This window comes from Balaenoptera ricei, chromosome 18 (assembly GCF_028023285.1).
Source record: "Balaenoptera ricei isolate mBalRic1 chromosome 18, mBalRic1.hap2, whole genome shotgun sequence".
In the NCBI taxonomy this organism is placed as follows: Eukaryota; Metazoa; Chordata; class Mammalia; order Artiodactyla; family Balaenopteridae; genus Balaenoptera; species Balaenoptera ricei.
Window position 1 is genome coordinate 54,564,856 of NC_082656.1, and position 15,223 is coordinate 54,580,078.

At 35.5% G+C, this 15,223-nt stretch overlaps 1 protein-coding gene across 6 annotated transcripts in view; it reads right to left on the bottom strand.

Moving 5' to 3' along the window:
* Positions 1-15,223, bottom strand: part of MYCBP2 (MYC binding protein 2) — a 269,085-nt gene that overhangs the window by 98,606 nt on the left and 155,256 nt on the right. For all 6 annotated transcript variants that reach the window (XM_059903372.1, XM_059903374.1, XM_059903373.1 and 3 more), the window contains 5 exons: positions 12,481-12,706; positions 11,407-11,525; positions 10,679-10,766; positions 8,292-8,341; positions 835-1,007 (listed from right to left, as the gene is read on the bottom strand). In XM_059903372.1, coding sequence (XP_059759355.1) covers positions 835-1,007; positions 8,292-8,341; positions 10,679-10,766; positions 11,407-11,525; positions 12,481-12,706 — 656 coding nt within the window. The remainder of the gene's footprint in view (positions 1-834; positions 1,008-8,291; positions 8,342-10,678; positions 10,767-11,406; positions 11,526-12,480; positions 12,707-15,223) is intronic.

A 15,223-nucleotide genomic window follows, 5' to 3' on the forward strand; every position in this document is an offset into this window, starting at 1 on the left:
AGTAGGGCTTCCCTGGTGGTGCAGTGGTTAAGAATCTGCCTGCCAATGCAGGGGACACGGGTTCGAGCCCTGGTCTGGGAAGATCCCACGTGCCGCGGAGCAACTAAGCCCGTGAGCCACAACTACTGAGCCTGCACGTCTGGAGCCTGTGCTCCGCGACAGTGAGAGGCCCGCGCACCGCGATGAAGAGGGGCCCCCACTTGCCGCAACTGAAGAAAGCCCTCGCACAGAAACGAAGACCCAACGCAGCCAAAAATAAATAAATAAATTTATAAAAAAAACAAAACTAAACTAAAAACTATTTAAAAAAACCCAAAAAACTAAAGAGTAATCTCTGTAGTTTTAAAATTAAAGACAGAAAGAAGTCAGATTTCTATATTTACTAGTAAAATCACAAGTCAGCATATTTCTTCTTTTGATCTTCTCAAAAAAGCAGATAGCAACAAAATAAATGAGAACTCCACAACCTCAAATGATTTAATTTAAATTCTAAATTTATATTTGCATTAATTGTAGATTTGGAAAAAAACCTCATATTAAAATAAATATAGTGATAAATTTAGGAGTTTAGTACACATATTAAATACTACCATCAAGTACCCAGACTTCTCAATTTTACCAGGTGTTCTACATATTTTTAACAACTATTATATATTTTTAAAATATTTTGAAATATTAACTACCATTTCATATTTTGGCGAGTCCAAAACACATAAACTAGATTATCTTAGGCAGCACTGTAACATCCTAACAACTCCCCTCTCATTTCTCTTCAGAAATGAAGACTGAGGCAAGCTCTGAAAGGAAGTCATTGTAGTACTTAATATACATTACCTTGCAAGCCTTCCACCACTTGATCCTGGAACACAAGCAATAAAATCATCCAGAAAGGACTGTTCATTGCTTTGGATTTGAAGTGGTAAGTTTCCTTCTAGTGCCTCCAATATAGTTGGTGAATGAGAAAGCGCTAAACCCTTTCCAAGAATACCAGAATGGGTTTTGCACACCTGTTGGGTAAAAGAGAACATTTGTATATTTTATTTTTTTTAATTTATTTTTTATATATATATTCTTATATCATATAACAGACTTTATTTTTGAATTTTATTTTATTTTTTATACAGCAGGTTCTTACTAGTTATCTATTTTTTTACATGTTAGTGTATATACGTCAATCCCAATCTCCCAATTCATCCCACCACCACTTCCCCACAACCCCGCTTTCCCCGCTTGGTGTCCGTACGTTTGTTCTGAGTCTCTAATTCTGCCTTGCAGGCTGGTTCATCTGTACCATTTTTCTAGATTCCACATATATGTGTTAATACACGATATTTGTTTTTCTCTTTCAGACTTACTTCACTCTGTATGACAGTCTCTAGGTCCATCCACGTCTCTACAAATGATCCAATTTCATTCCTTTTTATGGCTAATACTCCACTGTATATAAGTACCACATCTTCTTTATCCATTCGTCTTGTCGATGGGCATTTAGGTTGCTTCCATGACCTGGCTATTGTAAATGGTGCTGCAATGAACACTGGGGTGCATGTGTCTTTTTGAATTATGGTTTTCTCTGCGTATATGCCCAGTAGTGGGATTGCTGGGTCACATGGTAGTTCGATTTTTAGTTTTTTAAGAAACCTCCATACTGTTCTCCATAGTGGCTGTATCAATTTACATTCCCACCAACAGTGCAAGAGGGTTCCCTTTTCTCCACACCCGAGAGCATTTGCTGTTTGTAGATTGTCTGATGATGCCCACTCTAACCGGTGTGAGGTGATACCTAACTGTAGTTTTGATTTGCATTTCTCTAATAATTAGAGATGTTGAGCATCTTTTCATGTGCTTCGTGGCCGCCTGTATGTCTTCTTTGGAGAAATGTCTATTTAGGTCTTCTGCCCATTTTTGGATTGGGTTTTTTTTTTTTTAATACTGAGCTGCATGAGCTGTTTATATATTTTGGAGATTAATCCTTTGTCCGTTGATTCGTTTGCAAATATTTTCTCCCATTCTAAGGGTTGTCTTTTCGTCTTGTTTATAGTTTCCTTTGCTGTGCAAGAGCTTTTAAGTTTCATTAGGTCCCATTTGTTTATTTTTGTTTTTATTTCCATTACTCTAGGAGGTGGGTCTAAAGAGATCTTGCTGTGATTTATGGCAAAGAGTGTTCTTCCTATGGTCTTATATTTAATTCTTTAATCCATCTTTAGTTTATTTTTGTGTATGGTGTTAGGGAGTGTTCTAATTTCATTCTTTTACACGTAGCTGTCCAGTTTTCCCAGCACCACTTATTGAAGAGACTGTCTTTTCTCCATTGTATATCCTTGCCTCCTTTGTCAAAGATTAGTTGACCATAGGTGTGCTGGTTTATCTCTGGGCTTTCTATCCTGCTCCATTGATCTAGATTTCCTTTTTTTGTGCCAGTACCATACTGTCTCGATTACTGCAGCTTTGTAGTATAGTCTGAAGTCAGGGAATCTGATTCCTCCAGCTCAGTATTTTTCCCTCAAGATTGCTTTGGCTATTCAGGGTATTTTGTGTCTCCATACAAATTTGAAGATTTTTTTGTTCTAGTTCTATAAAAAATGCCATTGGTAATTTGATACAGATTGCACTGAATCTGTAGATTGCTTTGGGTAGTATAGACATTTTCCCAATGTTGATTCTTCCAATGCAAGAACATGGTATATCTCTCCATCTGTTTGTGTCACCTTTGATTTCTTTCATCAGTATCTTGTAGTTTTCTGCATACAGGTCTTTTACTTCCTTAGGTATGTTTATTCCTAGGTATTTAATTCTTTTTGTTGCAGTGGTGAATGGGATTGTTTCCTTAATTTCCCTTTCTGATCTTTTGTTCTTAGTGTATAGGAATGCAAGAGATTTCTGTTTTCTGTGCATTAATTTTGTATCCTGGAACTTTACCAAATTCATTGATTAGCTCTAGTAGTTTTCTGGTGGCATCTTTAGGATTCTCTATGTACAGTATCATGTCATCTGCAAACAGTGACAGTTTTTCTTTCTTTTCAGTTTTTATTCCTTTTATTTCTTTTTCTTCTCTGATTGCCGTGGCTAGGACTTCCAAAACTATGTTGAATATAGTGGCGAGAGTGGACATCCTTGTCTTGTTCCTGATCTTAGAGGAAATGCTTTCAGTTTTTCACCATTGAGAATGATGGTTGCTGTGGGTTTGTCATATATGGCCTTTATTATGTTGAGGTAGGTTCCCTCTATGCCCACTTTCTGGAGAGTTTTCATCATAAATCGGTGTTGAATTTTGTCAAAAGATTTTTCTGCATCTATTGAGATGATCATATGGTTTTTATCCTTCAATTTGTGACTACGGTGTTTCACACTGATTGATTTGCGTAAATTGAAGAATCCTTGCATCGCTGGGATAAATCCCACTTGATCATGGTGTATGATCCTTTTAATGTGTTGTTGGATTCTATCTGCTAGTATTTTGTTGAGGTTTCTTGCATCTGTATTCATCAGTGATATTGGTCTGTAATATTCTTTTTTTGAAGTATCTTTGTCTGGTTTTGTTATCACGGTGATGGTAGAATGAGTTTGGGAGTACTCCTTTGCAATTTTTTGGAAGAGTTTAAGAAGGATGGCTGTTAGCTCGTCTCTAAATGTTTGATAGAATTCACCTGTGAAGCCACCTGGGTCCTGGACTTTTGTTGGTTGTAAGATTTTTAATCCCAGTTTCAATTTCATTACCTGTGATTGGTCTGTTCATATTTTCTATTTCTTCCTGGTTCAGTCTTGGAAGTTTATACTTTTCTAAGAAATTGTCCATTTCTTCCAGGTTGTCCATTTTATTGGCATAGAGTTGCCTGTAGTAGTCTCTTAGGATGCTTTGTATTTCTGTGGTGTCCCTTGTGATTTCTCCTTTTTCACTTCTAATTTTATTGATTTGAGTCCTCTCCCTCTTTTTCTTCATGAGTCTGGCTAAAGGTTTATCAATTTTGTTTACCTTCTCAAAGAACCAGCCTTTAGTTTTATTGATCTTTGCTACTGTTTTCTTTGTTTCTATTTCATTTATTTCTGCTCTGATCTTCATGATTTCTTTCCTTCTACTAACTTTGGGTTTTGTTTGCTCTTCTTTCTCTAGTTCCTTTAGGTATAAGGTTAGATTGTTTATTTGAGATTTTTCTTCTTTCTTGAGGTACGACTGTATTGCTATAAACTTCCCTCTTAGAACTGCTTTTGGTGCATCCCATAGGCTTTGGATCATCATGTTTTCGTTGTCATTTGTCTCCAGGTAATTTTTGATTTCCTCTTTGATTTCTTCAGTGATGTCTTGGTTATTTAGTAATGCATTGTTTAGCCTCCATGTGTTTGTGTTTTTTACGTTTTTTTCCCTGTAACTGATTTCTAATCTCATAGTGTTGTGGTTGGAAAAGATGGTTGATAGGATTTCAATTTTCTTAAATTTACCAAGGCTTGATTTGTGACCCAAGATGCAATCTATCCTGGAGAATGTTCTGTGTGCCCTTGAGAAGAAAGTGTAATCTGTTGTTTTCGGATGGAATGTCCTGTAAATATCAATTAAATCTATCTGGTTTATTGGGTCATTTAAAGCTTGAGTTTTATTAATTTTCTGTCTGGATGATCTGTTCGTTGGTGTAAGTGTGCTGTTAGAGTCCCCACTATTACTGTGTTACTGTCGATTTCCTCTTTTACAGCTGTTAGCATTTGCTTTATGTACTGAGGTGCTCCTATGTTGGGTGCATATATATTTATAATTGTTATATCTTCTTCTTGGATTGATCCCTTGATCATTATGTAGGGTCCTTCCTTGTCTCTTGTAACATTCTTTATTTTAAAGTCTATTTTATCTGATATGAGTATAGCTACTCCAGCTTTCTTTTGGTTTCCATTTGCATGGAATATCTTTTTCCATCCCCTCACTTTCAGTCTGTATGTGTCCCTAGGTCTGAAATGGGTCTCTTGTAGACAGCATATATATGGGTCTTGTTTTTGTATCCATTCAGCAAGCCTGTGTCTTTTGGTTGGAGCATTTAATCCATTCACGTTTAAGGTAATTATTGATATGTATGTTCCTATGACCATTTTCTTAATTGTTTTGGGTTTGCTTTTGTAGGTCCTTTTCTTCTCTTGTGTTTCCCACTTAGAGAAGTTCCTGTAGCATTTATTGTAGAGCTGGTTTGGTGGTGCTGAATTCTCGTAGCTTTTGCTCATCTATAAAGCTTTTGATTTCTCTATCGAATCTGAATGAGATCCTTGCTGGACACAGTAATCTTGGTTGGGGGTTCTTCCCTTTTATCACTTTAAATATATCGTGTCACTGCCTTCTGTCTTGTAGAGTTTCTGCTGAGAAATCAGCTGTTAACCTTATGGGAGTTCCCTTGTATGTTATTTGTTGTTTTTCCCTTGTTGCTTTTAATAATTTTTCTTTGTCTTTAATTTTTGCCAATTTGATTATTATGTGTCTCTCCATGTTTCTCCTTGGGTTTATCCTACCTGGGACTCTCTGTGCTTCCTGGACTTGGGTGGCTATTTCCTTCCCATGTTAGGGAAGTTTTCAACTATAATCTCTTCAAATATTTTCTCGGGTCCTTTCTCTCTGTCTTCTCCTTCTGGGACCCCTATAATGCGAATGCTGGTGCATTTAATGTTGTCCCAGAGGTCTCTTAGGCTGTCTTCATTTCTTTTCATTCTTTTCTCTTTATTCTGTGCCGTGACAGTGAATTCCACCATCCTGTCTTCCAGGTCACTTATCTGTTCTTCTGACTCAGTTATTCTGCTACTGATTCCTTCTAGTGTATTTTTCATTTCAGTTATTGTATTGTTCATCTCTGTTTGTTTGTTCTTTAATTCTTCTGGGTCTTTGTTAAACATTTCTTGCATCCTTTCGATCTTTGCCTCCATTCTTTTTCCGAGGTCCTGGATCATCTTCACTATCATTATTCTGAATTCTTTTTCTGGAAGGTTTCCTATCTCCACTTCATTTAGTTGTTTTTCTGGGGTTTCATCTTGTTCCTTCATCTGGTACCTAGCCTTCTGCCTTTACATTTTGTCTATCTTTCTGTGAATGTGGTTTTCATTCCACAGGTGCAGGACTCTAGTTCTTCTTGATTCTGCTGTCTGCCCTCTGGTGGATAAGGCTATCTGACATTTGTATATTTTAAAATATAAAACTTTAATTACATGAATTTTTTTGTATTTTCACCCAAGTTTAGATAGGCCTTTTTGGGGAAATAATTTTCTTCCCATGCCCCAGTGCTCCTTTAGCCTATAAAGTAGAAAACTTTCAGGAGGGAAAGACTTGGGATAATATTTCCAGCGTCTTTCTTCCCACAAAAAAGAAATGATTTATCAGAGATCTGCATGCTAGATGCAATGGTGCATCTCCTCCCACTCTAGCTTTCTACATGTGCCACATCCCTATTTGTCAGGGCCAGGGCTCCCTTTTGAAGACAGCTGTAAAGGTCTCCCTCTTTTTGTGTCTCCATTACTGGCAGCTATCATGGGTACGTTGTGCCTGTTCTCTTGGGCAGGTGGGTACCGAGGTCTTGACTTGGGCAAAAAGTAGATGGAAGTCTGACTGTGGCTGCACATATACTGCATTAGCCTGTGTAAGCCTTATGAAAGTTAAGAAAAAAAGGCAGATAAAACTGAAATTTTAGTTCTCACCTATATGAGAAGCAAGCCTTATATTTTGGAAAGACTTGCTTTAAGGGCTAAAACTCTAGAAAATTTTTAATGACCATAGAATAAATTTCAAAACATACTATTTTTCATAGAGAAGCATTATATTTCCATTTCTATCAATTTCTACAACAAGTAACTTCTGCATTCTATAAGCCATGCAATTTCAAAGTCGTAATCTTTAAAGTCAAACAGACTTGAGGTCATATCCTGACTCTGGACAAGTTATTGCTATGTGCTCTTGAGCTAACAAGTTACCGACCATTCCTGAATCAGTGAGATGTATAAACTGGTGATCAAATGATATCTCTTCCGTGGTTATTATAAAATTTAAATTAAATAACACATTTAAATGCCCACCACCTGCCTAACAAGCAGTAGGTGTTAGACCATCACAGTGACGACTTTACATGCCAAAACGGTGGGTAATTTGGGAAATCACTTTTCTCTTTACAGCGGTACGATAAAGACCTCTTTATATCTGGCCTAAATGACAGTCTATAAGCCGTAATAATCCCCGTAATGATAATATGAGCTACTTGATGGTTTTCCTTAGCTAGAATGTTATATGACACATAGTATGTTTATTAAATATTTTTTAAATTAATTTTTATTTTTGTACCTTAAGATACAGAGATTTAACTTTTTTAAAAGAAAAAACAAAAACAAAAGCTGGTGGGTTTTTAAGACACAGAAGTTTCTTAACATTATTGAGGACACCATGACTCCCTATGATTAGAGCATAGTGATCAAGATCATGGACTTTGTCACCAAACTGCCAGAGGTCAAATTCTACCCCAGCTGCTTACTAGCTGTGTGATTCTGGGCCAGTTACTTAAGTTCTCTGTGCCTCAGTTCCCTTATCTATAAATACGAGTCTCTAATTCATAGGGTTGCTGTGAGGACTAAATGAGTTAAAAATATGAAAAGTGTTTGGAATAGTAATTGATATAGTTAAGATCAAATAAATGTTTGTTTTTATTATTACTGCTGTGATCAATTCATTTCAGAAAATAAATAAAATGTAAACCATTAACTCTAAGTATTGATATTAGAAGACCTGGATATTAGACTTTATCTCTCAGTAAGCTGAATTCTTAGACAAATCACAAAATGTCTCTGAACTGAAGTTATTATAATTGTAAGATACAAGAGAAAATACTGACCTCAAAGTGTAATTGCAGAAATAGACAGATAATGTCAAAGACATGGTAAACTATAACGTGCTCTACAGATGTTATTTAAATTACTATCACTAACAGCTTTTTTCCCCTTTTTCTAACTGGTCAATAAAACTTCTTTCAAGATCCAGTTTAAATGTCCACCGCTGGGCAAAGCCTTCCCCTGGACCCTTGGCACTTGGTAGCTCTTCTTCCTCCAGCAGGGCTTTCGTCTCACTCCAGAGTTAACACCCACCACACAGTACAACAAGGGCTCATGTGGTGGGTCTCTCCCATCAAGGGGAGAAATTATGAGTTATTTATCTCTATAACTGCCAATTACGGAATGAAATACTTAATGAATGAGTGCTATGTTCAAGAAAAATAAGGTTGATCTGAGTGGAAATTCTGCTTAAAATTAATGTGCAAAGTTTACCCTTACAATTATCAGGACAATACCTGTAATGCAGCCTCTTCAAGAATTTCAAGGTCTTCCTCTAATTCATTACCTGTTGTGTAAATGAAAAGGTTTACTAAAATATATTCATCCTTAGTTTATCTTTCTAGTCTTTTGCACTCATGACATCTTTCCCACAAATTTGATATTCCAAATTGAAGAGAACTATTATCGTTCTGGATAAATCTCAGTGGTTTAAATTTTCAAATGCTAGTTTCAGTGTGAATATAAGCTGTAATTCTCAAGACAATACTCAAAAAGCAACCATCAAGTGATTTTCAAAAGACATATACTATATTTATGTACACAAATGTGTATTTTTGACTTTAGTGTACTTACTTTTTGACCAAAAAAAAAAGAAAAATGAGGGAACTGATTTTTCAGAATCCGAGCCTTTCTAGTTTGGTTATATTGTAGAAGAGCTTTACCTTTAGTAAACAACAGTTACTTAGAGGAAAATGTAAGATAGTGACTGTATTCTCTAGCCATTTTCTCCTTTACTGCTTGATGTAGAATATATTTTATTTATTGAATTTTCTTTGATAGTTTAATTAATTCATAAAATATTACTACTAAAGTAATACATATTCAAAGGGAAATATTCAAAGTATGCAGAAGTGCAGAATGAAAAATTCTGCTACCACCCCCTTCCAACAGTTTCTTACGTATTATTCTAGAAATTTTGTGTGCAAATAATGTGTATGTACATATGTGTCAACGTACACACATGTGGGTACATACACATATATTTATATACTTACAATATAATGTTCACAAAAACGGGACCCTCTTCCGCAGCTTGCTTTTCTTAATTAATATAACTTGGACATCTTCCTTGGCCAGGACATAGAGGTCTACTTTTTTGTTGCTGTTTTTTAACAGGCTGCATACATTCCTACTGTATGGACTTACTTACCATTGCTTATTGAACCAGTTCCCAACTGACAGACATTTTGGTTGCTTCTAGGTTTTATAATCACAAATAGTGCTATATTAATCTACCTTACAACATACCTTTTTTGAGCATTTGTGCAAGTATGCATAAAAAATTGCTACATCAAAAGCTACATGCATGTAAAATTTGAATAGCTGTTGACACATCTCCTTCAAAGAGGCTGTGCCATTTTCCCTCCTATGAATAGAACACAGATGTCTCATTGTCTCATCTCCTCATCATGTGTCAACATGAAGCAGGAACAAGGGAACAGAGAAGGGTGGAAGGCAGCAGGAAGAGGAAAGGGATTAGACAAGGAAGAAAGGAGTAAAGAAAGAGAAGGGAGGAAAGAAAGAATAAAGTGGGAAGGGTAGCCCCAGAGGGAAGAGATACAGATGGACTTTTTTGGAGGTGAGAATTGGGGAAATACAATAATAATGCCTTTTATTCCCAACTACTGTAAAAATAAAATGTTTGACCGTGGATAAACATCATGGAATTAGTAAATATTTTAAGCCTTATTTTCATCTTTACAATTCTGATAATAAATCAACTTGTGTGTCACACAATCCTGTACCCTAGAAATAGGTACTCTTTGGCCACTGCCTCATTTCTCTGTCGCGCATCACATGAAAACTCTTCTGAAGAGCCATCTACGCTCAACCTGACTCCCCCTCCTGACTTTCCATTCTCTCACCCCACTCTGAAAGTCCTTATATTTCTCTCATTTTACTGATATATATATATATATATATATATATATAATTTCTTCTTGAGTATATAAATAGCCAACAAGTTTAACTCAATGACAAATTTTAATTGATTTCTCAGTTTCATTAAAAAATCCCACCAATATCCACTCTCCTGAGGTTTTACATCTACCTCATTGGCTGCTGCTTCAGTCTTTTCTGCAGCCTCTTCCTCCTGTTCCATCTGTCTTTGAAATTTTGACAAGTCCCAGCTTTGACCCTTGGCTATTTTCTCTTTCTCATTTGCATTCTCTTCCTAGCTCATCTTTCATATGGTTCTTTCATACGGTCTTTAAATGCCAACTACGTTCAAATGACATTTCTATTGACCTGTCCCCTGAGCTCCAGACAATAAGCATCCAATCGCCTATTTGATATGTCCACTAGGACTTCTGAGAGATATCTCAAGCTTTTGGTTCAATACTCTATTTCCAGTGCTTAACCCAGGGCCTGGCACATAGCATGTATGCACATAAGAAAGTGCTTGTATGCATATATGTGTGTGAATAAAAAAACCAGAGAGATACTCTTCAGTCTCCATTTAAAAAACCCAAACAACCAGTATATTAAGCAGTTGCTCATGAATATATGTGACTACTGAATTCATTTTGCTAATCTATTTTCAGAATGTTCTGCGATGAACATATTCTATTCTTAAAAAATTTTTTAAATCATAAACAAACACCTAGTACTTGACCACACTTACCAATAGGAAGTGCTAGATCCTTTTTCATCAAAGCTGCTGCACAAACCCCGCCAAGATTGGCTAGTTCTTTTTCCAACTGGATGACTCCCTGGAGAATTGCAAAAACAAAATCAGATGCTTTAAAAAATGTTTGGAAGATGAAAGTTTTGAAAGATGATGTGGATTATCAAAAAAAGTGTGACTTGCATTCAAGTGTAATGTTTGAAACTAAAAGGAAGCATATGTTAGGAGCTAATGGTTAATTAAGAGTGTAAGAGATTTAATATTATGTCTCATGCTGGTTGTAAGTTTCAGACCGACAGGTTCATTGTCCAAAGAATTTTTCATTCATTACTTTGAAGGAACATGATCAGTCTTTCACCTTGACTTTTTTTTTATTGTACGATTTGAAACATTTAGAAGAGATACTAAGTTAGTCCCATGGTGAAATTAGGTTCTATAATTTACTTAGAAAGGTATAGCTACCAGAGCTGGTTTGGAACAGGCACAACTATACTAAGTCTTTAAAGGCTGGGTCATGTTGCACAGACTCCATTCTCTTCACATATTTAAAGTAGCAAAACCAGACCACCGCGCAAAATTAAACTACAGAATATTTTAAATTATACACTTTAGCTTAAAATAAATTTCAGACTTCTTGACTACAGAGAGCAAACACAATTTAAGGCAACAGCAGCCCTTAGAAACACAATCTTCCTTAACAGAATGAGAAGAAAATTCATTCTCACCTCATCAGGTCCAGGGCTAAACTCATATCCAATTGCAAAACATTTGAAACCATAGAAAGAAGCTTTGTCATCTTTCACATAATCTGATGCAGTCTCCAGTGAAAAAAGGGCCTCATTTCCTAAGAAAAAAGCTAACATTGAGTTCAAAATCTGAAACAACTTTATCAAAATTTCCTTACTTTTATCTATCTCAAGATAGGTAGCAATACAAATCAGGTACTAAAAAAACCGAGTCTTTTTTGGGGCCCTTATATCTACTTGAACAAAGCTGTGCTTAAAAATGACAGTAGAAACAATAAAACCATGCCAGTTGTTATTTTTCTTTATGATCTAATTCTCCTTAATCACATGTCCTAAGTTAAGTTACACGAGGGATCACTGTCAATTATCCATCCATTACTAAGGTGACCTAGGTTAGCCTCTTCTGTTTCAGAGTGAGCAATCCTCTCTAGGCTAAAATCTGGCTTTGTCTGATTTCTTCACAAACAAACAAGGCAGGTCAGACTAGAAGAAAGAAGTTTCTAAATTCAAATTGGCTACTAGTTTGAGAGATCACAAGAGTTGTTATTGTTAATTGGTTAAAAAAAACAACAGACTGTAATAGCAAAAGTGCCTCCACCCACCCGGCCACATACACCCTCAAGCTCGAAAACAATAACTTCACATAACTCAGTAGGTTCGGTGGTTCACCAGTTCTCTTGAAAGGAAGAAGTCCTTGGTAACTTCTCAAAATTTAGCACTTACTGGGAAAATAAAAACCTAATCCACTTTTTTCTATAGTTTGGCCCCAACTACACAGACAGCTACTCCTCAGTATTAACTCTCTGCTTTTGTCAAGCTAATCTCTTCTCACAAGATCCTCAAAACATTCTCTTTCCTAAAACTTGGTCATGTTGTGCCCCATGCCCAGAGAGTCTTCTTTACTACCCAACTGCAATCCAGACACAGAGTAGGTCTTGAAGAAATTCTTCTAAAAATTAAATAAACATTTTCAATGATGTATCCTTACTAAACATAATTATCATAAATGCATATATTTTACCATATAAAACAAAAAAGAAAAAAATAACTTACCTGGCAACACTAAAACCATGGTAGGCCACCCAGAGGATCCTGAAAATTTCTTTAATTCTATCCAGGAATTAAGATTTTCATGGACAGATGTCAATTTTGGTCCATATCCTGAATTCTGAACAGTTCTGACAGGAATCAACAGGCGGAGGACATCTTCTGACTGTGCAGTACCACACTGAGGGTCAAACTCGATTGTCATCCACCGTACACACTCCGGGAATGTCACCTGAGGTCAACAGGCAAGAAGTCACTCGCATAAGATGAATCAGATTTTAGCGTTTTGTCTAGTTTAGAAACAGGACATCATACTGTAAAGATGATGCCTTCAACATACTGTAAAATAAACTTTAAGTAAGGAATTAAGTGATCAGAAATCAAGGTATTAATGGTCAGTATCAATTGTCTTGACTCCTCACTTGAAATATCTATTGCTTTCTAGCTAATATTTGCATTAATGTTTTTAAGTACACACTCATATCATTAGAAAAACAATTACAAAGCTGCTTAATTTCCATAAACATTCAGCTATCTGACTTTCCTATGGAAGAGTTTATATAATAAATTTTCCATTTCAGTCAGTACGCATTTAAGGAATATAAGTCGGTAACTGACAATATAATTTGATAGGTAAAATATAAAGACACATTGATGGAAATTAATAAATCATTAACATGTAAGGTTTTAGTCACTTTTAGGTTATCTACCATTCATAGTATCCACTACAAATGTTTCTTTTCATTAACAAAAAAACTTTGTAACTTCATATATTATGAGAATAAATATAAACACACACACACTTATACACTTGATAAAAGCCTAGATTTTTATATTTTCCTAACCTGAAATTTTACTGTATATATGAGATTATGATGGCACATAATTATATATACTTTTAAGGCCACTTTTAAGCTTCTGTCACCATTATGGTAGAAGGAATGCTGTAATGGTAGTCAAATTACAGTTAAGTAGGACCATGTCAAGTAGTAAACTATGAACTGGTTGCAGGACATGATATAAACCTTAAGAAATTTCCCAAATATTATATTAATCTAAAAAAAAATTACCTCGGACGATGGCAAAATAGGATTTTTTACAATCTCTATTTAAATAAAAAGCTCAACTTTGTTCATAATAACATAAATGTAAATTAAAACTAAACTGAGACACCATTTTTCCCACCATTCCTTCCATTATATTGGCAAAAGGCCCAAAATTTAACCACATACTCTTTTGGAGAGGCTTTGAGAAAACAAGCACTCTCATACATTGTTGGTGGGACACAAAAAGACGTAACTTCTATGGAAGGGAATTGTCAACATCTAGCAAAGCTACATATGCATTCACCCTCTGAATCAGCAATCCCAGATCTATCTAGCACAAGGCTCCTCATTCTGTATTTGTTTAACCCAGCCATCCCACTTCTAGGAGTTTAGTTTGAAGATATGCTTCTAACAATATGGAAACAAAAAAACAAACAAAAACCCCCAAACGCAGGCACAAAGTTATTCATTGCAAAAAAAATGAAAACACCCCAGATGCTCACACACATAAGACTGGCTGAATAAACTATGATAGGTCTTTACAGTGGAGAACTATGAGTCTGTAAAAAAGGAATGAGCATGGTCTCTTTAAATGGATATGGAGAGATTTCTATACACAGTGTTAAATTTAAAAAGCAAAGTACAAAGTAGTATACATAGTGTGCTACCTTTTTAAAATAAAGACGGAAAATAATACTACAACTAAATCAATCTACCTATCGTTCTGATTTTTTCCAAAAAAGAACGCAGGAAGGATACACCAGGATACTTACTGGAGTAAGTGAGAAGCAGAGAAGGAAAAGGACTTATAATTCTGAGTATGTTATTTTGTATAATTTTATTTCTGGAGCCATATTAATATTTCACATATTTTAAAAGTAAAATTAAATCAACTAGGATAGGAAAAAGACTCATAAAAATTAAGTACAAATAAACAAATAAGCCTAACTTTATATTAAACTGATCATATACCCACTTACACATATACATAAAATGAACTACCCCAAGCAACTTCTGAATAAAGTACTTTGATTATCCTAATGTCAGTGGGATTAACAAAAGACAAAATTTTTGCCAAGAAACTGTTAATTTTATATAGTATTCAATATTTTTATTATTCACAGTGGCATACGTAAATGAAAAGGGTATAAAGAAAAGAGCTCAATGGTGTTGACTGGAACTAAGAAGAAGTGCTCAAAATCTGATGAAAACACAGAAAAAGGACACAGAATCCAGCTTGGACAGATTTTCCCTGGCCAAATCAATTAAAATTTGAGCATCAAACTGAATGACAGCAAAGGATTATAACACTGAGCAAAAAAGAGAATCTTTGAGTCCATATTGATATAAACACATAAAATAAATAAATAAATAGATTTTTAAAGGGGACGGGATGGGAAAATTCTCCTTTACAACAGAACACCAGCTGGGAGGAATAATAGAATTAGATAGCCACCGTCTTTATAGTAATGAATGATTTGGGTAAGAATAACCAATGGATACTAAAATTTGTTGAAAGACAGTATTTTTTACACAGTCTCTAACCCATAGATATCTACCCATAGACATTTTCAAAGGGAAAAAAAGATGCTTTTTTGGTGGAGCTATCACCTTAATCAAGTGACTAAGTACTTCCTGATCGGATGCACTGAGGAGAACAGGACATCGCTTACGTGGTGTTGCCACCCAAAATGCACAACGTG